Here is a 27,599-nt window from a genome sequence, read left to right as displayed (position 1 = left end):
AAGATCTAATGCTGAGAGTGCACACGCACACACACAAACCAATGTGATTTCTCAAATTCCAAAGGCATACAGTTCCTTTGTTTCTTGGATTTTTTTGACATCTTCTAATAAATCTCATCCAAATTTTTGAACATCAGGGCATTAGCATTAAAACTCAATCATCACTAATAAGTCATTCGAGAGAATCAATTAGGCACCTAAAACCCATGTCTTACTGTGTTGTGGACGCAATGGTGAAGGCAGACTTTACGTCTGCCCTCACTGAACAGCACACTCTATTAGTGGGGGCAACAGAAAATAACAGGGAAATACAACGTGCATACAACAGACCCGTGACTGCCAGGGGTTAGGAGAGGGGCAGGCTGTGACCAAGCAGCACCAGGGAGCTCTCTGTGTTGGTGAGACAGTTCTGTGTCTTCATTACAGTAGTAGTCACATGCATCTGTACCTATGATAAAACTGCATAGAACTACACACACACTCTTACACACAAACACAGGAGTGCACGTAAAAACTGGTGAAATCTGAACATGATCTGTAGTCTGCCTAGTAGTATTGTGTCAATGTCAATTTCTCTATTTTTATATTGTACTAAATCATGATTGTAATGGAAACTGCTCAACTATACACATCTGTCAGAACTCACTGAGCTGTACACTGAAGTTAGTGATTCTTTTTTTTTTTTTTTTTTTTTTTTGCGGTACGCAGGCCTCTCACTGTTGTGGAGCACAGGCTCCGGACGCACAGGCTCAGCGGCCATGGCTCACGGGCCCAGCCGCTCCGCGGCATGTGGGATCTTCTCGGACCGCGGCACGAACCCGTGTCCCCTGCATCAGCGGGCGGACTCTCAACCACTGCGCCACCAGGGAAGCCCTAGTGATTCTTATTGTATGTAAAATTACACCTCAGTAAAACTAATTTTAAAATATTTTTAAAAATCGGATGTTAAATGAGAAATGTACAGGTGTCATGGAAGGCTTTACATAGAAAACACCACTTAAAATTAAGAGTTAATCACAGACATAGAAAACAATCTTATGGTTACCAAAGGGGAAAGGGAGGGGGGAGGCATAAATTAGGAGTTTGGGATTAGCAGATACAAACTACTACATACAAAATAAACAACAAAGTCCTACTGTATAGCACAAGGAACTATATTCAATATCTTGTAATAAATCACAATGGAAAAGAATATGAAAAAGAATATATATATATATATATATATATCTGTAACTGAATCACGGTGCTGTACAGCAGAAACTAACCCAACACTGTAAATCAACTATACTTCAATTTTTTTAAAAGAGTTACTGAATGAATAGAAATGATCTAAGTCCAGGAAAGGAAAGAGGAGTCATGCAGAAAAGTGTTAACTCAGCAGGCCTGGGTTGCTCAAACCCTACACATTCCCAAGATTATGACTGGCTCTTGGCCTCCTGGAACCTGAACTCCTGGAATGTTCTGATAAGAGTGCCTTTGCCCACCTGAAGCCTCGGGCCACACCATCCCAGTCTGACTGGAGAATTTGTATGTACAATGTGATTATGACGAACACCTGCTTCCTTCCTGGGGCCTGGAGCCTACCTGAGGTCACACAGGTGTTGTACGCCCAGGAGATGGAGCCTGATAAAATCCTTCAACGCCCAAGCTCAGCAGGGTCCCAGGCTGGCGAACCTCTGCACCTGTTTTCACACATCACGTGCTGCGCCACGGGACTCCCCTGGGAGGGACCCGGGGAAGCTTCCACTTAATTTCCTCTGGACATCACCCCGCAGACCCCTTCCCTTTGCTGCCTTTCCTCTGTATCCTTTTGCTATAATAAACGAAAACCAGAAATATAACAGCCTCTGAGCCCTGTAAATCCTTCTGGTGAACGGCTGACCTTGAGGGCGGTGCTGGGGATCCTGAGACGGCAGGATTTCTACCAAAGAAAGAATCTGTCCAAGGCCCTGAGGTAGACCAAAGGCAAACTGAAAATAGCAGCAGGGAAGAGTGACCGTGAGAGACTGACCATTTCTGCCTCCCATTTCTAAAGTCTTTTACAGAGAAGGATGAACAAAAAACTATGGGTTGAACAGTATAAATATGACAGAGTTTACCTAAGTCCTCAATAACCATACAACTTTTTGAATCACCGAAACCATACAGGAGTGGAAAAGGAGAAAAAATATGTACATTATTAAATCTATTAAAGAAGTACAGAAAATGTATCTTCTAACGAATCAGACTTAGACCTATATTTAATTTTAACTTCTTCATGGAAAAGGACAGCTAATAGTTCTCACATTGAAAATGTCAGGTTTTAAACTAAACTTTCCCACTTGGAGCTTCCATTTCAAAATGTTTTAACTGACAGAAAGCTTTATGGCCAAGAAACTACAGTTAAAGAAATCATTTCTGATAATATAATTATCTAAATAAAGACATGTAAAAATAAAAAATTAGAGTAAAATAACAGAAAGATTGACCAACAAAATATAAGTGTGCCCTGGCCCCTCACACGTCTCTGCAGTTTAGGTTCCAAACCATAAAGTTAGGGTGCTGGACTCAATGTCTTCTTCAGCTTCCCACTGGAACTTTTTTTGTCAAATAAACCACGAATTATGTTACAGTTAACGTTTTTTGAGAGCAGACCAATGGATATACTCATTGTAAACCTTAATATACTTGTAGGAGAAAACAATGACAACCTCATGTCTGACACAGGCATCTCCGAGGCTGAAAACGTCAGTGGTACCAAATGGGTCCTACACAAGCTCAGCATCATCGATGCACATTTAGTTAATACGACAACTTCTTCACTAAACATGGACAGAGCCCTTCAAACTAACGGCCACTACTACTTGCAAAAGGTTGCCAATCAAATACACCTTTAACAAATCCGAGAGATAAAGAAGAATGAAATGTTATATGGCAAAGGCAAAATTCAACTTCAAGGCAAAACACACTTTTCTTGCTTTACAATAAGCCATTAGCTTTGGCATCAAAAATTATTTTTTTAGACACCTGCTCTACAGTGAATAGAGTTATAACAAGATTCTAGTTTATTTTTAGAGTGTGCTGATTAATATCTTTCAGAATATTCTGAAATGGGTCAAAAACATTTAGTGAGTCATGTGTGGCATGTCACACTGGTAGTCACATTTAGGACATCTTTGAATGAAACTACGTGCATCCACAGAACCATCTCCCACCAGGAACCCAACGCTCAATACACCCACTGGCGTGCTGTTTTCCTCATGACTCCATCCAAACAAGGGGCATGATGAGTAGTGCGCATGGGTGAAATTTCAAAGTAAGGAATAATAAAATTAAGGTAGTTTATTATAAGTTTTCTTTCTCTTTCATGGGATGGAACTAGTATAGAGGAAATCGAAACATAATTCTTTTGCTTCTATCCTGATAAGAGAACCAAAGTAATAAAAATACTGATTCTTCCAGAACAGAAACAACAGATAACACTCAGGAGTATGCACTACTGCCCGGGTAGACCCTCAAGATCCCCGCACATGAAGGTCAACAAAACACTAGGCTCATAACAAACATGCGAGAAAACAAGCCGCTGTGAATAAGAGTCAGGGGGTCACCACCAACAGTTGTAAAGCCCACGGACCCCAGATGTTACAATTTGGATTCAGAATAGAGACATCAACCCCATCGGAAATGATAAAAAAAAAAAAAAAGGAGGGGACAGAAAAATTAGTTAACAATAAGGGCCACAAAAGATGGCCTGGCAGACTGAAGAATGAGAGATAAAACTTGAAAAATAAATAAAAATCCAACAAATGCACTAGACATCAAATTGGCCACAGCTGAGGGGGGTTGGTGATCTGAAAGATTTCTGTGAATCCAGATCTCAGGGAGACAGGAGTTGAGAACAAAAAAGAGGCGTCAATAGATACAGTCTGAGAAGTTCTGATGGAGATCTCAACTGAAATCTCAGGAGGAATAACTAAGAAGGAAGAAAAGGCAGTATCTGAGCAGACGCCAATGAAGACATCTCCAGGACCTATTAAAATGACAGGAACCCAGAGGTCCTGGCCACACAACACAGATCAAGCAGGAAAAATAAGTGGGAATCCCACCTAGTTTGTAATAAAACTGCAAAACACTGAGGACAAGTAAGGATCCTAAAGCCACCCAGAGAGAGGAGACAGATGAACAGACTACGACAGCCATTTCTCAACAGCAGCCACAGGGATCGTACACGGCAGAGAACACCGCCGAAGTTCCGAGGGAGAACGACTCCCATGTGGTTCTGAACCAGAACCGCGGTGCTCCCAGCAACACCATCCTTCAAGCAGAAAGAGAACAGAGACGCGGGAGCTGCGAACAGCACAGTGAACAATCTCAAACTGATGGCTATCTACCGAGCTCACTGCACAGCCAGAGCAGACACGTTCACTCAAGCAAAGCTGAACCCCTGGCAAAATCTCAACATGCAAGACGATGAAACAAGTCCAAAGAGTCTGAACAACGAGTTCAAATGAACCACAGTCTCTAACCACAGTGCAAATTAGTGTGGAAATGAACCAAAAGGGATAAAATTTTAAAGCCCTATGTGATCACTTCCATTTCTACCAACATAGTGGACCCAATGTCCTGGCCACAGTGCTCATTGAAAACAACTAAAAATGCTGAATAAAATATTTTTTCAAGTCTTCTGAAAGCTTCTATGAGCTGAATAACAAACGAACAAAACCAAACCAAAAAACCTACTCAGACTAATGATGGAATGCAGAGGGCTCAGGGGAGAGCTAGAGTCAGCTTCTGTCCTAAGGCCAGAACTGAGGTGGGCACACGTATGCTGTAAAATGTGACAACCAGCAAACAAAAGTAAGAGGAAGATAAATACACAACGCAGGACCATGGCTGTCTGCCTGGAGTGAAGGGGTTGGGATGGGGGGGTGTCACAGGGACATGGGGCCAGGAAACATCAGGCATGTTCTCTTCCTCTAGGCAGTGGGATCACAGGTATTCATTTTATTACTAAGTATCACACCTTACTAAAGAACACATGTATCAGATGAAAGAACACATGTATCAGATGTTACAGAATCTAAACATGTCATCAAAACCTGAGCCCCTTAAAAGTGGATCAATTTAGCTTGGAATTCAGTGAAATTAGATGTATGCATATGTGTATGCATCTTAACATATTTGCATCAAAAATTAAATAACTTTAAAATTAAATAATGGGTGTCATCAAATTCTGAGGCTCTTATAAAATAATTTCTCTCAGAATTTGGTGAAAATTTCCACACACAAGTTCTTACAGATATTTCAGCTGCATTCTCAGTTCAAAAGACTTTGGCTATAAATAGCTGAAGGGCCAATTTTTTATTTATACTTTTTTTTTTGGCATGTTTGTTTAAATAGGAGGAAGTTCTGAATTCCTAATTGATTTTTCAACACTGAAATTAAATCTGTTCCCAAGTTGGGTACTGCCTGGGTAGGATAACGTTTGGATCACCTCTAATAGTTCTAGAAAGAAAGAAATTCTAGTTCTAGAACTTCCATGCACAGACCAGGATAGACTCTGCACTGGAAGATTATCACAAGAAGTCAAATAAATATAAAATTACTTGCCAAAGCAGCAATGCAAAAATCATACTATTTCTAAAACTTTGTCAGATGAGGGTAAAATAAATGTACATTTTTCTCACATAAATGGAACTATATTACACGCTTTATTTTTTATATGGCCTGTTTTAAACAGTAGCATTTAACATCACAACTTCCATACCCATGAACAGAGCCGCAGTTCACTAGTTATAGGCCTGGATAAGCAGTAACACCGGCCATCAACACGGGAAAGAGGTGTTACTATGACCACACTTCTATTTCCCTTAAATTACAAGTACTTGGTAGGATATTATAAAAGCATACACAAAATGAAAGTAATTATTAGGACAGATAATTTAAGTGACGTTTTAGAATATTTTCTGGACTTTCTAAAACTGTAACATAAGATTTAACAATTTTAAAATATTTAAAAGGGGACAGGCTGAAGAAGAGAAGTTCTAGAAATGGATGAAACCAGAAGGTGGGGTGGAGGGGCTGGAAGGTTTGCATACAGAGCACATGGGAAGGAAGAGGTGTGTCCCATCCCACAGTGTGCGGCTCACATTTGTATTGGGACACCCAAGTGGAAACGCTGAATCCTCTAAAGCCTGGCACTGTGTACAGACTGAATTCCATGTGTTACTGGGCAGGTATATGGTAGACAATCAGACCTCACTTAATCAACATAAAGACCCTATGCAGGAGGTGTTATATACCTACATGTGAAGAAACTAAGGGAGGCACCTGGAGTCACAGAGCTGTGAGATGCAGAACAGGCACAGTATGCGGGCTAACGACACCTCACACCTCTCGGGCTTTATAGAGGCCACTCACCCGAATCACAGACTGCAGTAAGATACGTCCTATTAGTAAGAGGAAATGTGGGATACACCGGTACGTGTGCTAGCTTTTAATCATATACACAGAAGCAAGGTCTTCCGAAAGGAAAAAGTAGGACAACCTAGTAACAGTGTGAAAGGAACATAAAAGTTGCCAACTTTTAGGTTAGCCTAGAAATTATAAAAAGGAATAACTGAGAGCTATTTAGGCCCGTCTCATGCATCCTGGAAATCAATGTCACTAAAGGAGTCATGGATATAGATACAGATACCAGTGATACAGATCATCTACGAGAGAAGAATACAATATAAATACATCCGTTAACTAAACTCTGTCACCTCCTTCACCAAAATATGAAGCTGGGCAGACGGCTAGAGGGCCAGACGCAGGGACGCAGAAGAGAGGCAGCCTGTAAACTGAAACCGCTCCGTAATGAGTAGGCCTCACACATGCTCAGCTGGAGTCCAAACAGGACTCTGCTTCGTTGAACGCAACTCCCTCTCCCATTCGACTCCGTATTATTATAAATCTTCAAAAGTTCCCACAAGCACCTCACCTAACACCTTACATTTCCTATATGACTTCTACTTCACGGACAAGAAAACATCTCAAGAGCTGGATGCTGCTCTCACAGGCTGGATCTTAAAAGCAGGAATATCCACTTACCTCAACAGAGAAATGAAACCATGTACCTTGCCCTCCTACCGAATCCCGCCCACCTTTTCTCCTTCCTGACACTGAGTGACTGGGTTGACGCCGTCGGCCTCTTTCTTCTTCATTTTCATGCTCCAGTTCGTTCAGTCTCTAGTCCTAGCAAATCCATCCACTAAATTTGCTTCCTACCACACCGTTGGACCTCCCAGCTTTCTAGCTTCCTGCCCAAATGGGTGACAAGCCCCCACTAGGTTACAGCCTTTTCAAGACCCAATCCATCCCGGGTACAGACATCACATCAGGGTGGTCTTATTTAAAAAAAAATTCTGATCATGACATTTGCTACTTAAATTCTATAAATGCTCCCAATTATCTGCAGGAGAAAACCTAAAACCCTCTCTTTACATGATGTGGTCCCATCTCTCTCACCCGTTTCCTTTCAAATCATTTTAGCTCAGATTTAAATGCACCACGTTTTCTAAAGTACCTCTCTTCCTCACCTACAAAGTTGGAGACTCCTTAAAGCAGGGGTCCGCAACCCCTAGGCCGTGGACTGGTACCGGCCCACGGCCTGTTAGGAACTGGGCCGCACAGCAGGAGGTGAGCGGCAGGAGGGCGCAAAGCTTCACCTGCCGCTCCCCATCGCTCCCCATCCCTCACATCACCGCCTGAACTACCACCCTCCCCGCTCCATGGAAAAACTGTCCTCCACGAAACCGGTCTCTGGTGCCAAAAATGTTGGAGACCGCTGCGTTAAAGGACGGTTTGCAGGGGAGCCGCCTGGACCCCAAACCTCCCCTGTGTTAGCACCTCCGCCCAGGCATGGCCACACCATTTGTGCTTACAAACAGCACAGGATTGAACACAAAGATGCTGTTTACAGGCAATCCACTAGACTGAGGAATTTAGAAGTACAGATTATGTCATTAATTTCTGCATTCTTGACCCCGAATAGACATTTAATGAATAATTTTATTAAAATAAAAAATTTCCCAGCGTATTTAATTGCAAAATTGTATGTACAAATGTCTCGCTGATATTCATTAGACTTTTTTTAAACTCTTCACAAATACTTACAAGTAACATTTATTTGACTGGAAAACTGTTTTGGTTCATTTATGCCACAAGTATTTATTGTCTAACTAACACGGGGTAAAAAGAAAGCTCCTTTTAGTGTAAAAAAGTCAATTCTGCTTTGTTGTGCAAAGTGCTATTGAGATTATACGGGTATAGTTGGCTCTGAATAAACATCTGACAAATTTGTTGATATTCAGGCATAATTACACTTGAATTAAAGACAGAACAATGGTTGTGTCACTTAGGACTTCCTGTCTCTACTTAAAAGAAGTATCTTTTAAGATTTGCCCAAGCATACAAAAATTCAGTGTCAACAATTCATAATTTCTTACTAATTATAAGAATCTCACTGCCCTACGGTGACAAATTTATATTCTCCCAAATGTTAGGTGTAATCTAATTCTAAAATAAAACCATGAAATAAATAGGATTCAAGGAAACAAAGAAAAAAAATGTTATTAAAGCATCCTCCTGTACCTGTTGATAGAAGAAATTCAGAGTTGGCTTGTCTTCAGTAAACTGGTTTAGAAATCCTTTTGGCAAATAACGAATTCTCAATTCATATCTAAAAAATAATTAACAAAATCAAGCAATTAGAAATAAGTCATTTTCTCAATTCATAGTCTACAAAATTATTTTGAGTGTGGCACTGCCAATTACTCTGAAATATTATTTTAAAAATAAGTTAAAATATAATCAATTAATCCGTCAATGTAAATGTTTTTTTTTCCAGCACAAAAACGTGCATGTGAGTATGCTACAGCTCGAGGATTCTGCAGGAGACAGAGCCTAATGAGAGGCCCACAGGGCGCCCAGAAGTCCCTCCAGCCCCACTGCCCAGGGGCAGCACCACCTTCCACTCCCCAGAGGTGAGCTCTGCATGCCTGGAGGTACAAAGGATGTACTCCCGTGTGTCTGGCTTCCTTCATTCACCAATATGCTCGTGAGACTCCTCCCTGTCGAGTAACTGCAGTTTGCTCATAGCTGACAGTCCTGCACTGTATAATAGACCACAATCATTCATCCACATTACTGTGATGCTGTTTGAGTAGTTTCCAACTTGGGGCTATTAAGAATAATGCTACGAGCACTCTTTATATTCCTCTAAAAAAGTAATTTTGCTCAGGAAGCCAAACTTCAAGAATGGTCAAAACAAACGAATTTCACCAGAATGCTCTCTCTGTGCCTCATTCTGTGTATGTGTGTGTCCACCCATATGAACACTCACATGCATGCCTTTTGGTGAACATATGTACACATCTCTGCTGGATGCAGACCAGGAGCATCATCACTGGATCCTAACGAACACACACATTAGGCAGCGCAGATGTGACCAAAGAGTAAGGTAAAGAGCTGTACCAATGTACACTCCCACAAGCAGCACGGGGCGCTCTGGTTCCACTATTCCTCACCTCTACTTGGTACTTCTAACCTTTTCATTTTAGGACCTCTGATATTTACAGCAAGAGTACACAGTGGTTTTAATTAGTACTTCCTTGATGAGTAACACAAATGGGCACTTCTACATTTGATAATTGACCATTTTTGGTTATCTTCTTTTGTGAAGTGTCTATTAAAGCTTTTGTCCCTTTTTTACTGAGTCGTCCCCCCACCCCCACCCCACCCCACCACTGATTTGTAGGTTTTTTTTTTTTTTTTTTTTTTTTTGCAGTATGTGGGCCTCTCACCATTGTGGCCTCTTCCATTGCGGAGCACAGGCTCCAGACGCGCAGGCTCAGCGGCCATGGCTCACGGGCCCAGCCGCTCCGCAGCACGTGCGATCTTCCCAGACCGGGGCACGAACCCGTGTCCCCTGCATCGGCAGGCGGACTCTCAACCACTGCACCAGGGAAGCCCTGTAGGTATTCTTTACATGTTCTGGACGTAAGGCCTTTGTTAGACTTAGTGAATATCCTCTCCCACTCTATGGCTTGCCTTTCACTATTTTAATGGTACCTTTTAAAAATTATTTTAAAAATCTTTTTATTTTAACAGTATCTTTTGAGGAAGAAAGTTTGTGATTTTTATGCAGTCCTATTTATTCCTTTTCTTTTTAATAAATTATCTTAGTGTTTTGTTTATAAAATATTTGCCTACACAAAGGTTATAAAGATACGAATTTTTTCTACAAGTTTCATAAACTGATCTTTTAAAAATGTATTAGGCTCACAGGGAAAACAACGCAAAGTAATCAGTACAATTCTTTTGGTTCAATTAAGGGCAGAAAAAATGCAAGATACACATACACAAGTTCTGCTGAGATTTTTAAGTGTCCGTCTTATTAAAAGCCACAATTGCCAAACAATGAGGTTCCACTGTACTTCTGCTCTCTGAAGGGGTCCCAGTAACTCACCGCAGATACTTTACACTGGGCAACTACTTGTAGAAGCACAACAGGGTTCCTTTATTTTGAGTTTAGGACTTACCAGGCACCTTATATGAACCATTTCTCTTAATCAACATAATAATCAAAGAACAAAAGTGTACTTATTTACATTCAGCAGACCAGGTGAACAATGCTGGCAAAAGCAAGCAACCAGTTCCCAGGCTGGAAGCTCCAGGATCAAACAGGCTGCAGGAGGCTTTGGTATTAATGTTACTCCATTTTAATGGTTTAAAGAAAAAAAAAAACTGGTCCAAAAGTCAAACATTTGGCAGCCTGGCTCCACCTCCACGCTCTTAGCATCCAGCATCCTGATGATGACATCAACTAACGTTTAGGGACTACTCAGGATATGACAGAAATGGTGAGCAGCATTTTAACCAGATGACTTCTTTTCATCAGCAACAACCCCACAGAAGCAGAGAGAATGTGGGCTCTGGATCAAGACCGCCTGCGCCTGAATTCTGGCTCCATCACTCGTTCACTGTCTGCCATCACCTCTCTGTGCCTCAATTTCCTGATCAGGACGCCAGGAGAAGTGAATGAGCTGTCACTGCACACCATCACAACCATCTTGACGGTTTATCTACCTCATCAGTCATTACTCGACGAAGATTTACTTCGGCACTAACCATCTACAGGCACAATTCGAGAGGCTGGGAAGACATTAGTGAGTAAAACAGGCACAAAGTACCAGCCTTCAAAGAGTCTCTACTTTTGTGATGGAAGCCAGACAGCAAACACATAAGTATCTTTGAGGTGGTAGGTAATGTGATAAAGGCAAATAAGGGGAGTAACAAGCGATGAGGCACTATTTTATAAAGGGAGCTGGTGAAGGTCACTCTGACTCAGTGATACCTGAAGGAAGATCTAAAGGAAGGGAGTTATGCAGTTATGTGCGGGGGGGCGGGGGGGGGATGTGTAAAGGCCCTGAGGCCAGAGGGTGCTTGGGGCAAATGCAGCTATAGTCACTGACCGAGGGCAGTGAGTAACAGGGCTTCCGGGGGGCGTGGGATCAGGAGCCTGCAGATCTCACAGGACCCTCTGCTCATCATGGTGGTGGTGCTCATCCCAGTGAGAAAGGAAGCACCAGGGGCACCATGGCCAGCACAGTAACATCACATTACTGAGGCCTAGCCAGGTGGTACTAGGTAGGGCAGACAACAGGCACCAAAGGGAGGCCAGGAGGGGACTGGCCAGAAATAGTGACCAGGTTACTATTTCACCCAATTTGCATAGATGGGGGAGAAACGAATTTTGGGAATTAGGTAATTTTGCCAAGGTGCCACAGCTATTAGGAGGCAGACCTGGGATTCCACTTCAACATGCCTGAATGCCCAGAGGCAGAATGAAACTAAGAGAAGGCACCTGTGCTTAGAAACAGAGAGGAACGTAAGTTGATCTTGGTCACGGGGGTGGGCAAGGTCTTTAGATCGTACCTGCTTCAGCCCACTACCGTCTAGCATATTCCCCCTCACAACCCTACGGAAACTTTGCTCAAGGCCTCCCACTTTAATTCAGTCCAAACACCTCACCCCAGTCCTTAAACCGCAGCACCTGAAGCCCACAGCCTATCCGCCCGCTCGCACCAGCATCGCCACTCCCTTCTCCTCCGTGAAACTCACCATCTTCCTCATACTTCTGCTGCTCTTCTAAGAGCCTGGCTGTGTCCTGACACATTTCCACGTCTCTGCTCTAGGCCACTCCATGGATTTCTGAGCAGCAAACTACAACATGCCCCAAATAAAACCATCCTTTTGCTTCTACTAAGTAATATATTAACATTAATGCCACCAACAACTAACTTCCTCAGTCTTACCTCCAACTATGAGCACCAAGATAGATACCCACATGCTAACGGACTACTGATGGGGAGGGGCAGGAAATGTTTTTGAAAAGTTGAGCTGGATGAAGATCTCATAACCCTGATAGGAGAAGGATTAGCTGGTCAGACTGTGAGTAGTGAAATAAACAAAAGTACAATTTCACAGAACTACACAGATGACCCGCATAAACAGTGTGGTGTGGACAGCTCTTTCTTACAGTAGACTTCCAATTTAAAAACCCTAGAAGGAAGGGTAGAAACAGAAACTCACCATTTGGCAAAAATTACAGTAATGAATACTGCAAAAAAGAATCACCAATGATGCTGAGATTAGTGGGTGAAAATACAATGAGAAACAGAGTATATGCACAGTCTCTGTACATCCCCAGAAGATATTACTTAACTACAAAGGGGAAAATAATAACTTTATAACAGAGAAACCTGGCCACCACCTTACATCAAACGATCCAAGTTAAAACCGCCAGTAAAATGAGTCATAGCATCATCGAAGACTTCCTGCTAAAATGCAGTGAGAAAACCAACACCTTGGCTGTGGTGCTCTTCCCCAAATGCATAAGCTAAATATAATCATGAGAAAAAAAAAAAAAAAAAAACAGACAAACCCAAATTGGGGAACACGGTACAACCAGCCAGTGTTCTTCAAAAGGGTCAAGGTCATCAAAGACAAAGACAGCCTGAGGACTTGTCCCAGATTAGAGAAGGCAACAGGACACTGAGACACAGGGTGCTCTGATCTGGATCCTGGGCCAGAGAAGGGACAACTGTGAAATTTGATGACGTCTGTAGATTAGTTAATAGTATTGTATCAATGTTAAGTTCCTGGTTTCAATATCTGGACTATGTTTAAGTAAGATTTTAACATTTAGCGAAGCTGACTGAAGGGTACACAGGATTTCTGTGTACTGTTTTTGCAACTTTTGATACATATTGAGAATAAAAAGAAATTCTCACATACCTAAGACTGACTATTCTGTAGCTGTAATAACAAATAACCACCAGAACGAGTTTTAAACCAGCCTGGTCAATAAACATCAGTCTTGTATAGCCACAGACCGGCCAGAAATCTGTTCATCTTTGTGCTGTCAGTGTCTGGTGCAGAAGCATCCAATAAATGTTCAATTAATAAATCAGCAAATTTGGAAGTCCGTCCTGTTTTTTAAAGGGGTCACTTCCAAACTTGTCAGAATGTTCCTCTATTTACTCTCTTACTGCTTTAAATCTTCTAAAGAACTCTTGTTGAATTCAGTGTTAAAATGAAAGACTAGCTTTTCAAATTAAAGTATAGGCACACGGAATGTCATTTCAAGATAACATAGACAACTATCAAAATCCAATCTAAAACTTCCTAAGCTATCATTAGTCATTTTCTTTTGTCATCTTTGAAAAGGGAAACCTTTCCTCTACATAAAAGACTTTTTTTTTTCCTGCAAAGGTCTGGAAAAAAAAAAAATCATCCCTTTGCAGAGCGAGGAGAGGAGCTGCTCAACAGCCGTGAGCAGGAGAATGTGAACCACATCTGATAACGATGAAAAGGACTTTCTTTTTCACTTGCTCTGCAGAAGCCCCACAATTCTCTCTCAAATGCCAAGAGAGCCTCCTCTCAGACCTGGCTCTCAAAGCCCTGAACCCTACACCAAAAGGACTGGGCCATTTAATATTTGATTAACCTGCTCAGAAGTCAGACCAGTCCATGTAGGTGATTCCAGATAACCAAAATTTAGTTATCAAAATTTAACTAGAATTTAATTATCTAGGTGCAAAACTTTAAAGTTTAAATCTGTTTGGTAGAAATCTCTCAAAACTGCATGATACCTTTTGCTACACTATAAACTAGGTATGGTACTGTAATTCAAACTTTTTTGGCTGACTCAAGATCCTAGCAAACACGATCTACCTAACCGAGATCTCCCAGGACCCCAGGGACAGATGAGCAAGTGCCTGGTCCCTGAAAGACTGGGAAGGAAGCAGGGCCCGTGCCTGTGCACGCAGCACAGTGGCCTCGGGCTCTGCCTCAGGACCCGAGGATTCCACACAAGTCCCTGAGGGCCCTTAAGAGGATGGGAGGGGGCAGGGTGCTCTCCTCACAGAGGCTCTAGACAGCGCATCTCCCCCGATCCTTTATTTACATGTTCAATATTGTCTTACCCATCTGATGTGTTCCCAACAATATTCTTAGGTTTATTTTTGTTTTTACTTTGTAAAAGTATATCATGCTGTATGTCATCTCCTGGGACTTTTTGTTTTTTAACTGAGGTAAAATTCACATAAAAAGTAACCATTTTAGGGAATTCCCTGGCGGTCCAGTGGTCAGGACTCCACGCTCTCACTGCCAGAGCCCGGGTTCAATCCTGCTTGGGGAACTAAGATCCTGCAAGCCGCGTGGTGCACCACCCCACCCCGCGAAGGTAACCACTTTGATGCGTGCAACTCAATGGTGTTGCTATTTAGTGCAGTCACACAGGTATCCTGGGACTGCCTTTTGTCACACGATGGTATCTGTCTAAGATTTATCCACACTGTTGCAAGCCCTGATCATTCATTTTGACTAGTGTAACATTCCACTGTGAATATTCTGCAACTGACTTAACCATCACTGGTTATTCTACGAACGTTCTTGGGTCTCTAGCCTAGTAGAGAAATGCAAGAGTCTCTCGAGGACAGAACTTGAAGTGGAACAGCAGGATAGAAGGGCATGTCATGAGGATGCTATGCCATTTTCCCAAATTTTTTTTACCAATTTACATTCTCCCCAGCAGGGCAGGCAAGATCCTGTCAGATCCATAACCTCTCCTGCTATTAATTCTGTCAGACAACTTACTTTTTGCCAACCAGACAGTGTAAGATGGAATCTAATGGCCTAGATTCGTACTTCCCTGAGCACTGAGAAAGACGATAGTGTCTTCCTGTGATTACTAGTCAAACTTGTCTTCTCTTTTATGAAAACAGCTCAAGTCTCATGCCAATTTGAGACTCCATATTGATCAGTAGAATATCTTCTCCTAGTTGCAACTTGTTTCTGCACTTTTTTTTTTTTGGCCGTACCTCACAGCTTGTGGGATCTTAGTTCCCTGACCAGGGACTGAACCCGCGCCCTCAGTAGTGAAAGCACAGAGTCCTAACCACCAGACCGCCAGGGAATTACCATTTCTGCAGTTTTGAAAAAACATCTTTTGATAAACAGAATGTTTTCACCTCATTAAAGTCAAATTTATTATTCTCCTCTTTCAGAGTGAATGTTTTTGGAGTATTAAGAAAACCTTCCTACTCTAGAGCCAAAGACACATTCAACTATATTTTCCATTAAGCTTTCTCTCTTTTTTTTTAAAACTTAACCCATCTCAGGTGGATTTCCGTGTATTGTTCAAGGTAGGCTCTAATTTTGTTGTTATTCTTCCTACGAGGATAGCCATTTATCAAATCAGCCCTTCCTTTCCCCAATGACACGTCATGACATCTCTGTAAGGCCACCCTGCCTGAGACAGTTGCGACCAAATGTGTGTGCTGCAGCTGCTTGTCGAGGTCTTAGAAGAACTAAGACTCCATTAAACAAGTTTAGATCTCAGGTTTATTTAACAATATGAAGAGATATTATAGCAGATACTGCAAAAAAGAAAAATCTATGTTCAAAAACCCCACAGGAATGGAAACTAATATCCAATTATTCTGATGAATCTGGGCACTTTCATTTGAATATTAACATCCTACTTCTCAAAACTAAAGCCAGAGCTGCAGTTACCCTCCCATGTCCACCCATGGACTGAGGAGGTCTCAGTGTTCTGTTTCTTGCAGTCACGTACCTAACACAGGAATAAAGAAAGAGCTGGTGCATGGACCCAGTTTCTACTCTGCCACCCATTTAAGCTGTGTGACCACGGGCAGGTTATGAAGCCCCTCAGGCAATGTCTGACACACAGCAAGAAGCGTGTTAATATGAAGACTGTTACTAACGTAAACTAGTCCTGTTCAGTTCCTAGTTGATAATTTCATTATCACTGATTCAACTTCCACTTAAAATATTTTGTACTGGGTGCCTACTATATACCTGGCACGTCCAGAACCGAGCAGTGAATACAACGGAGTCCCTGAGGGACAGAGACTGTACCAGGCGGGCAGTGGGCTCTGTAGACAGAAAGGCTGGAAAAGGCCCTGGGGAAGAGGTGACAGTGGAGCACCTGCCCTAACGAAGGGAGGTCCAAGCCAGGCCGGAAATGGCAGACGAGTACACACAGCAGTTGAGCATCAAGTTCAAAAGCACCAGGAACAATCTGCTTGGTTTTTTCAAGAGCCAGTAAGAGCTCCAGTGTGGCCAAGGTCAAGCAAGTGAAAAGTTGGAAAAGATAAAGGCAGAAAGAGAAGTGAGATGAAGGGTTACTGTATTCAACAAGCAAGAAGGCTGGCAACAGAGAAGAGACCATCAAATGAGACCCTACCCTGAGTATCTAAGAAAACAGAAAACTAAGATTTCAAAGGGACCAGAGTCGCTCAAATGGAGGAAGGGGAGGAGCAGCAGACGGAGACGAGGACCCAGAAGTAAAATCACAAACTCAAGAGTGGGCCCCAGGGGTGACGAGGGGCTCCAAGGGTGACGGGGGGCCCCAGGGGTGACGGGGGGCTCCCGGGGTGACGGGGGGGCTCCAGGGGTGACGGGGGGCTGACGGGGGGGCTCCCAGGCTGACAGGGGTCTCCAGGGGTGACAGGGGGCTCCCAGGCTGACGGGGGGCTCCCGGGGTGATGGGGGCTCCAGGGGTGATGGAGGGCTCCCGGGGTGACGGGGGGCTCCCGGGAGTTTCTGAGCAGGGACGACCTATACATTTCCTCGGATGTTTACAGTTTAAAAGATTTGTTAGCAAATTCGGTGAGCTCTACCTTAAACATATCTCGGTACAGCTGCTTCTCATTCCTTCAAGTACTACTCCCCACAGCCATCATCTTCTGTGACTTTTTCCTGGGTTACTGCAATAACCTGTCCATTGGTTTCCTGCATTTATCCAATAAAGAGTGAATTTAATGCCAAAGGCAGGTCTAAGGTGGGCAGAAAGAGGAAGAGAGGTCACTGGAGCAGCCCCAAACGTCAAGGCTAAGCAGGAGAAGACAGACCGTGATGGTCAGTAAAAGAGGAGGAAAACCTTCACCAGAAGAGTCTGGTATACAAGAGGCTAAATGAAGGAAGTACACTCAGTATCCACAGGGGAATTGTTCCAGGATCCCCCGCAGACACCCAAATCCTCATATGCTCATGTAAACTGGCACAGCCTGCGTATGTAAGAGGCACACACCCTCTTGTATACTTGAAAGCATCGCTAGATTACTTATAATAGTACCTTATACAATGTAAGTGTTATGTAAATAGATGCTGGCACAGCAAATTCAAGTTTTGCTTTTTGGAACTTTCTGGAAGTTCCCCCCCCCACCAGAATTTTGTATCGGCGGTTGGTTGAATCCACGGCTGCGGAACCAGGGAACCTGTGGATGCTGAGGGCCAGCTGTATTTAGACAGGAGGAAGTGACTGCGGCCGTGAGCTACTGCAGAGAGTGGACTGGACGGCGAAGGGACAGACCCCGTCAAAGCCAGGCCCTCAGCAGGCTGGGCCTTTTCCTTTGAACCATAAATTATTATTATTTTTTTTAAATAGATTTATTTATTTTATTATTTTATTTATTGTTTCTGGCTGCGTTGGGTCTTTGTTGCTGCGCGTGGGCTTTTCTCTGGTTGCAGCGAGCGGGGGCTACTCTTCGTTGCGGCGCACGGGCTTCTCCTTGTGGTGGCTTCTCTTGTTGTGAAGCACAGGCTCCATGTGTGCAGGCTCAGCAGTTGTGGCATGTGGGATCAGTAGTTGTGGCTCGCGGGCTCTAGAGCACAGGCTCAGTAGTTGCAGCACACGGGCTTAGCTGCTCCGCGGCATGTGGGATCTTTCCGGACCAGGGCTCGAACCCGTGTCCCCTGCACTGGCAGGCGGATTCTGAACCACTGCGCCACCAGGGAAGCCCGAACCGTAAATTATGTAGAGATGTGTTTTTAAATTGCTCAATATACTGTTACGTGCAGGATCCTATAGTTCTACATTAGAAAAAATAGTTAGACACATAATTTTAAAACTAGTGTTTACTTACTATTGTTTGCGCTCTTCCTTTTAATTATTAGGAGAGGTAAGTTTTATTCCTTTAATACTAGTCTTGCTTTTTACATTTTGAGGAATGTCTAGGAATTTATAAGTTTAAGAGCTATGTCTATTTCTATACTTATTAAATTCTTGGTGAAATGAGCCTTTTATTGTTATGTAGTTGCCCTCTACACCCATAATAATTCTTGTTTGCCTGAAAACTTTTTGCACAGGATACTAATAGCATAATACTCATCTTTTTTTTTTCCTGGTTATTATTTGTCTGGTATACTTGTCCTCATGTTTTATGTGAGAGTTATTCAAATTGAAAATCAGGACTCATTAGTAGGTAGGAAAATTCTTTTTACTATTTATTAATTTATTTTACTTAAGTAGAACAAAACAGAATGACATTGAAGAGAAAACCCTTAGACTTTAGTGTAAATAATAAGGCTGAGTATGTTTTGTGAAATATGTAGGTCCGTTATTTACAAATAGCTCTGAGATACACAAACAGGTATACGTGCACTAAATCTCAAGGCAAAACACATTTCTTCCTGTAAGTCGAAGAAAAATGTTTGAACATCACTGTTTTGGATACAGCCTATAAATAGCAGAGAGCTAGAATTTACTTTTTAATCACACTCTAATACCCTCTGACCATTCACCGTTGGTATACCTGCATCTTATTCGTGATTTCTATTTACCCTGTTTCCCGTGCCTTTTCTCTATCTCTTTCCTTCTTTTTGATCCCTACGTTTCTCTAATACCTACTTACCCAACTACGGTTTAAGTTATATTTCTAATGTTTGAGCTTTTATCCTCGTATTTAAGTTATATTTCTAATGTTTGAGCTGTTACCCTCATATTTAGCCAATATCTGTTCTTGAGGGAATTTAACTGTGCAAACAAATACAGGCTGCCAGTTATATTTTCCCACCACTTTGAATGTATAATCCCCCCATTGTCTTGGCATCAATCATGCTGTAAGAAGTCTCAATTTTTCTCTGCTTGCTTTTTTTTTTTTTTTTTTTTTTGCGGTACGCGGGCCTCTCACTGTTGTGGCCTCTCCCGTTGCAGAGCACAGGCTCCACACGCGCAGGCTCAGCGGCCATGGCTCACGGGCACAGCCGCTCCACGGCATGTGGGATCTTCCCGGACCGGGGCACGAACCCGTGTCCCCTGCATCGGCAGGCGGACTCTCAACCACTGCGCCACCAGGGAAGCCCTCTGCTTGCTTTTAACATCCTCTCTTTTTCTTTTGTACAACACTATTTTACTATAATTTGTCGAAGTATGCGTTTAGTTTTATTCGCCCTGTTTGAGATTTTTTGTTAATCCTGCATTTAAGGATGCACATCACTCACTGATTCTAGAAAGTTCTCAGCTATTTTCTCTTCAGATTATTTCCTCTTCCTCATTCTTCTTATTCTCTTCTTCAGAATTCCTGTTAGAAAAGGGCTGACCTTCTCATTCTCCATGTTACATAAACCTGCTTTCATAATTTCCATCTGTTCATCTCTGTGCTACGTTTTGGGCAAATTTTCTCAGATCCACCTTCCTGTTTACTGAGTTTTCATCTATGTCTAATCTGCTGCTTTATCTATCCAATGATTTCCAGAACTTCTGTTTTGTTCTTTCTCAAATCTGCTTGGTTGCTTCACAGCCTCCTGTTCCCCACTGGCACTTTAGAGCAATCTGCATTAACCCTCACACTCTGGACGATGCCACGCATGTATCAATGGTATCTCTGATCACGTTTTCTTCTCTCATCGCCTCTACCGACGATCCATGCACCTTCACTCATCTTCTAAGCCTAGCTACACTCTCAGAGTTTTGAAGATCACATTATTCCCCTTGGGACAGGCATGTTGATTTTAAAAACCCATACTGTGAAGTCAGATAGCTAAATCCAAATCAAAACTGTGTCACAAACTATCTATGTGAATGCAGCTTAAATCAATTTTGTTGTGCCTCTGTTTTCATCTGTAAGATAAGGATAAAGAGTCTTTACCTCCTAGGGTTTGGGTAAACGAAATATACAGTTTACAAATTACAAATAAATAAATCATAAATAGCACACAGCTGGCACAGTGCCTGGCTCTTAACAGCCACTCGATGATGACAATACATCAATGTCATCATCTTCATCAGTATTAGCAGTAGCATCTTCATCACCCTTCATTTGAAGAGGGTCAGCCAAATTTTCCTTACTTTTGAGGATCCAGGCTCCACTAAAAAAAACAGCCTACTCAATTTTACTTGAAATTAGGTCAAACAAGTTGGCTTAAAAGAACAAAAGCAAAGCTTGTATACACAGGGATCTACATTCAACACTTTACTGAGCACTAAAACTATTGCTATAATGAAGGCTGCCTCTGACATGTCTGCATGAATTCAGAAGGTAATGAAGTTGTGCTGATTAAAAACACCTAGAGGTATTTTCAAGTAACCTCTAGATATTCTTAGGTTTTAAACACTTATTTAATTAATTGACCAAACAGATGGAAGTCAAATCTTTGCTAGCCAGTGATGAAAAGCAACCAAACTATATTCTCACGGACTATTTTGTTAGCTCGGTTTCAGCTATTCGCTAAATTTGAAAATACGACAATATTTCTTTGATAAACTGTAATTGGGTCAAGATTTTATTCAACTAAAGATTTACTCACCTAAACATGTTTGTTTTTCTTTTTAATCTTTCTAATCTTCTCAACTTAGATCCTTGAACTGAAAGTTACTGACATTTGAATGCTCTCTTCACTCTACAACGATCTTTACTTCCGCAGCATTATCTATAAAAACGGGAACCAGTGTGGAAGAACCCCGTTCTATAAGTTATACTTCTCTCAAACGTGTTTTTAGATGTATAATTTCCTACAAACATCTCGGTTTACTTAAACGTGAAAAAAATTATTAGGAGAGAACCAGGAAAAGGACAATTTATAGGGAGTTCTTTTAACTGACCTTAAATGGTTTTAGTTTCATTAAGGTCGGTATGACTCACTAAGAGATTACTTCCTAATTTCAATGTTATGTGTGAACATCCCAAGAGACGCTGACTGTCTTCGGTGGGCTGTGGATTACTGTACTGGGCACAATAAAGCGAGCTCTGCAGCCCATTAATAAAGTAATTGGGTGTGGTCTCCTCCAGGCACACGGAGCCCTGCTGCACGAAAGGGTGCCAGCAGAACAGGAAGTAAAAGGACTAGGGCTTGAGTCCTCCTCAGAGCAGAGGCTGGACAGAGCAGCACAGACAAGAGAAGTGGGAGGAGCGACAGGTCATCACAAAAGCATGAGATCAGTCAGACGCCTCAGCAAGTCCAGGTCAGCGGTGCCCCAAGACAGACTACACAGGAGTGCAGAAGAGATCACTAGTTAATAATTACCGGCCAACTCTATTTATACAGGAGTCCCAATGACAATCAGTGTGAAAATTAAGCATAGATAATCATCCTCTTGTGCGTGTCTCTAATATGCAAAACAAATCAAGTTCGAGTCACCCCAAAGTAGGTTTGTAATCTTACTTCCACTCCTCTGGTGGGTGTGCAAGTTCATACTTCTCCCTCACATTGGAGACACCCATATCCAAATGGAGCCAGTGAACCTCCTCTGACCGCAGGTGACTGAGGCGAAATCCATAGCAGGCCACGTGCTTTACTTTGTGACTGTCCACTATCTTCTGAATGATGCCCTAAAACATACCCCCCACAAAAACGACTGTTATAAACAAAAAACTGCATGCTAAAATTAATGCAATGTTCATTTCTTTTAATTATCAGAAATCTTTGGTAAAAGAATATCAATTTAAATAAATCACTTAATTTTACTTAGAAATCTTTTTTCACAAAAAGTATTTTTATGAGCAAAGAAAAGTTTTTTAAAAACCACAAAAAGAGGCACTTCCCCTTTCTTTATTGATTTCTGCAGCTCCACCTCTGCGTCACCCCAACTCATCAGAGCACACGGCCACACCTCAGGTGGCTTCCTAAGAATGAGACCTGTGGAAGGTTATATACTTTCTGAACGAACGATATTGTTGAGAACAGGCTGCAACCCTAATATCATTTTTAAAAAACACACATTTAGGAACATATAATTAAGGCCATGTTTCTGATAGTACTGATGACATATGAAAAGATACTTAAAGTTAGGCCTAGCCACCTGCTCTTTGCTCTCTATAGGTTAACATGCAGCAATTCACAACAGCCCCCAACCTAACTTTTCTAACACGTGTGCCCATGAGTTCAGAGGAGATGAAGGTGACCTTTGAAGGAGGGCATCAGGGAAGGCTCCCTAGAGAAGGCGTTTACCCTGGGGCTGTGGAAAAGAAAGTGCTATTAGCACTGGTTCTTGCCCTGTGCCCACAGAGATGTGTAAGCCAGGCGTCTATGTCTGTAAATGGGTGGCACGCGTGGAAGGCACCTTGGGGATACGATGGAGACCGTCTGCCACCCTTAACGTGAGCGGGTGCCAATCACCATCCACTGCAATCTTCTCAATACTTTAGGACATTAATAAGGTTTTTTTTAATGATTCTGAGATTAACATGAAAATGTCTATCATGGAAAATCAGAACTATCTACTAGAGAAAAACATCATTGGTTTTTAAAGACTAGCAATTAACTGAAGCTAACACATAACTTACAATGTAAGACACATCTTAAAAGTTCTGCACACACTAGTATTTACTATGGCACAATGCTGTTGATAACACAATTAAGGATGTCCCCAGCACTACCCATAAGAACAGATAAATAATAACACGTACTATATTCAAAAACTGTCAAGGACCCAGCGAGTCCACACCACGGGCAGGACGTGTGCCACACTCCTGTACCTGCACATGCCGACCACCCTTCCTGACTCCACAATCCCCAGGACAAGGTGTGCATCGAGCCCAGGAGAGCGGCAGAGGAAGGATGGAGGGAGGGAGCAAACGTGGCACCAGAGAGAAAGCATGAAAAAGAACCCGGCTGGAAGAGCTGACAACAGCTTCAGGAAGATGAACTCTTACTGGGACAGGAGGCATGTCTGCAGCCTACAGAACTCGGGGACGGGGTGGGGGGGTGGTGGTGGTGGTGGTGGATTGGGGTGGTACCTGGAATGAGCATAAAACGTTTTTTCTGGCTTCTGGATTCAAGGCCTGAATTTCTGACAGGGCCGCCGTGAGTGACAGTGCAGGCTGAACACCACCCAAGGGCATCCTGCCAGGGGACGGTGGGAGCCCAGATCCAGCCCCAAGCTCGCCTGCAAATCTTGTGCTCTGGGGTGCGGGATCTGCCTACAGGAAGGGCCATCTTTTCTGCTAATTCTCTGAAAGGCGACTTGTGCAGCTTTCTCCTTGCCAACATCCAAATCCCTGAGCTGCAAAGGACAGGCGCTGGCGCCTCTTTCAAACTCCCACAAAAGCGCCTTTGTCTCTCGCCCCCGCTCTGCCAGCTCACTCCCGAGAGCACACAGGCTCTAGTTACCCTGCTCATCTCCCCTTGATTCCGATTCCACATCACCCCCAGATCTTTGTGTCTTGGTCTGTCTACCCCTCCACGCCCAGATGTAGAGTGTAAGGCAGGGCACAACCATTCCTTATACTTGTATTTGCCATCAACACCCCGGGAGAAACCCCATCTTCGCTGGGTGCCTGCCCTGACGACCCCTCGCACAGCACAGGTGACCCTCATGTCCTCTGACTCACGGGTACACACAGGAGCCCACCTGCAGAGAAGCAGTATCAATTAGAGGGGCTTAGTCCAAAAACATGGTGATGATTAGGGGGAAGGCAGGTTCCTAGCCTTGAAGTCTTGTGGAACAGACAGAATTTTAGTCAGTTCACTTGATCGCACTGCCAGAAGACACTGGAATAATTTCAAGTCTGGGTTTGCGTAACCAGAGTCCCCAAACTGTAGGACCTGGTACCTAAACCAGGTTGCAATTTCACTCTCCACTAAACAATTAAGCAATAAACACAGGCATTCCCTTTTATTTCACTTCTTGCTTTTCCATGATGCTTCCATACTGAGTTCCGTCCCAGTCTCATTCTCTAATACTCTCATAAATGCCACTTGGGACTTAGTCTGGATAGTAGCCAAGGTTATGAGTGGACGAGGTGCTTAAATATTTGATGCTAAATGTACATACGTACTCAGTAAAAAGTACTGATAATTTTGAGAACCAACTATTTGGTTCTGAATAACTGAACAAATAACTTTGAGAACTAAATTTTTAGTGAGAAATGCAAACTCAACGCTACCATATGGAAACATTACCACTTCCATATAACACACACACACACACACACACATTAGTATATGTGTATATTATTTCCGGAATATGTACATTTAGAAAAGGGACTGTCTCTAGGGAGCTAAGAGGACATGGGTTCATAATATGCCACTGATGGTATCCAAATTAAACTTAAATTTCTCCTCCTGGCTTTAAAGGTTCATGACAATCTAGTCCTACAATACACAAAGCAACACTTAGCTACTCTGAAAACTCCTTTTATTCATTTATATCACAGCCCAGGCCTTAGAAATTACACTTTTCCTGATTAAATTCTCATGTTAGATATTCACAGTAAAGGACTCTTCTCAAACTTGGAAATAAAAGAAGCCAGTGTCTGCATCGTGCTTGTATTTCATCAGGAACATAGCAATTCAGCCATTTTACTACTGGGAGATAGTTATTTTCTTTTTTGTTTCCTTGTTTTGGGGGAAAGGGAGGTGGAAACGCAAGTAATCCTGCCAGGAACATCCTTCTAGCTGTCGTCATACATACGTACAGGCACTGCTTAGAAACAGACGTGCTGGGTCAAGAGCTACTTAAAATATGACATTTTGGTAAGTACATCCAAACTGTGCACCAACAAAACTATACCGATTACACCTGACACATAATGTGACAGACTGTTCCTCATCTCATACCAATAATGGATGAAATCCATCTTACAATGTTTATCCATGTGATGCACCAAACGGGGATGGGATGGGGTGGGGGTGGGGGTGGGGGCGGGGGTTGCTGTTATAATTTACGTTTCCCTGATTGCTGACTAGTGAGATGAGCCTGTAATTGTGTTTGTTTCTGAAAGTTCTTGTTATGACTTTGCTTGGTTCAACCTGGCCACTTATCTTTTAGACAGCGCTTTGAACAGAAGTGACCTTCTCCCGGTGGAGAGCACTCGTACGGCCGCGTCCTTCATGTCCGTTCACTCGTGAATGTGCACCCCTCAACTGCTCAGCAGCCACCTAAAGGCCCGCTGCATGCCTGGTGCTAGTGACCCAATGACGATGAGATGCGATCGTGACCCTGACAAGTCTTAGAGCTGAGCAGGAAGAGGACGTGATAATGAATGCATGCGGGAGAGTAAGTCATCTGTGCGGAAGGTAAGGCAGGGGACAAGATGATAATGGACATTTCATATTGTTAGCTATCTCCTCACAGGCAGTTTGCAACGTTTCTCCATTTATCACAAGAGCAGGTATCTGAGGTCACACGTATTGCTCTGAACACTGTTCACCTCTTCACTCCTCCTAAGAACTGACTTGTCTCTTATCCTGTCCAGGGGTTCTCCTTCTCAGTGTGCTCTCTTTCAGACACTCTTTACATTTGGGAATCAATGGGTTCCCACCATTCTTCTCTGGTCGCACCTGTAGAGGTAGGAGCCTAGCATCGTTCAGTTACCAAAACAAGATGCGGAAATCCAGTCCTGCTCTCCGACAGCCAGGGCACCATCTCCTGCTCTTGGTTCAGCAGCAGACGAGGGGCCCACCTAACAGTCCTCAAGACAAAGCGTGCACTTCTGTCTCGACAATCTACAGTCACTCTTAGTTTCTCATTGCTACTGTAACAAATGACCACAAACTCAGGGGCTCAGAATAACACAAATGTGTGACTTGCCAGTTGTGTAAATCACAAGTCTGAAGTGGGTATCACTGGGCTAAAACAAAGGCATCAGCAAGCATGTGCTGCTTGCTGGAAGCTCAGGATGGGTAACAGGAGCCAGGTCCTGTAGGTCCTTGGGGGCCATTGGGGGAATGAATGTGGCTTTTCTCTGAGAGAAATGGGGAGCTACTGGGGGTTTTGAGCAAATTACTGATTAGAAGACCAGCATATTAGAGAAACAGGTCCAGGAAGCAGAACGTAAAAGTGGGTGACCAGTAAGATGGAAGGTCACAGGGCAAGACGGGGAGAAGAACGGGCTAGGGGCTCCTGAAGGACTTGAATATTCACTCCAAATAGAGAGGAAGGCATTGGAAGGTTCCGAGTGGAGGAGTGATGTGCTCTGGCTCTTATGTTAACAGGACCGTTCTGGCTGCTGGGTTGTGATGTCAGTTAGGAGACCACGTGGCTCCAAGAAAGGTGTGCAGCTGAGGTCCTAGGAGGTGGGGGATTCCAGGTACACTCTGAGGACAACGTGGACAGGATTAGCTAATGCATTGGATGCACAGTATAAGCAAAAGGAGTAAAAGATGATGCCAAGGGCCCTACTTAACTAAAAGAAGGGGAGACCCTTCCTCTGAAGCGCTGATGGTTCTTTTGGAGAAAGAAAGGCAAAGACAGAGAAGAGAGGGACAGATGCAGCTGGGCGGCATTAGGTCTTAAATTGAAAATGAAACAAGTCAGAACGGGGTACAGTTGTGGACTAGGCAAGAGCGTGGGATGAAACCACGGCCACGGCTTTAAGAGCCTCTGAAGACGTTTGAGGCCAGCAAGGGAGCCAGCCTCTCGCACCCCACTACAGTGCTTCCCTCTGGGTCCACACTTCTTCATGCTCTGTGGTCATCTAGCTGTGTTTTCAAAGAGAGCCTATGGTATGAACTTCCTACCTCCTTATTTCTCTACAGATACCTTCACTCCATGTTTTTATGATTGATACTGTACTTGGTATAGACTCCAGAGGTACAAGCTGTTCCCCAGAGCCTCTGAGGACACTGCTCCAATGTTATCCTGCATCTGGCATCGCAGATTAAAGTCTGATGTAAATGTTCTTTTCCCTGAGTAGGAGACTTCTCTGGTAGAATCTGGATCTTCTCTATACCCTTATTATTCTGAAGTGTCACTACAATGTTTCTAGATGACAAATCTTATTCAGTATTGTCCACCACGGGTTAATCTTGGCTCTTCTGCACTGACC

At 43.0% G+C, this 27,599-nt stretch overlaps 1 protein-coding gene across 8 annotated transcripts in view; it reads right to left on the bottom strand.

Annotated features, from left to right (window-relative positions):
• The window catches only part of PTK2 (protein tyrosine kinase 2), a 253,294-nt gene that overhangs the window by 136,033 nt on the left and 89,662 nt on the right, over nucleotides 1-27,599 (bottom strand). For 7 of the 8 annotated variants that reach the window (XM_082674402.1, XM_082674406.1, XM_082674405.1 and 4 more), the window contains exons 4-5: nucleotides 21,994-22,160; nucleotides 8,614-8,701 (exon numbers count right to left, since the gene is read on the bottom strand). In XM_082674402.1, coding sequence (XP_082530528.1) covers nucleotides 8,614-8,701; nucleotides 21,994-22,160 — 255 coding nt within the window. The remainder of the gene's footprint in view (nucleotides 1-8,613; nucleotides 8,702-21,993; nucleotides 22,161-27,599) is intronic. The other variant, XM_082674411.1, reaches the window with a different exon arrangement.

This window comes from Grampus griseus, assembly GCF_964374135.1.
Source record: "Grampus griseus genome assembly, chromosome: 17".
NCBI lineage: Eukaryota > Metazoa > Chordata > Mammalia > Artiodactyla > Delphinidae > Grampus > Grampus griseus.
Note: the sequence above shows the minus strand (reverse complement) of the source record. Positions and strands in the feature narration are given on the sequence as shown.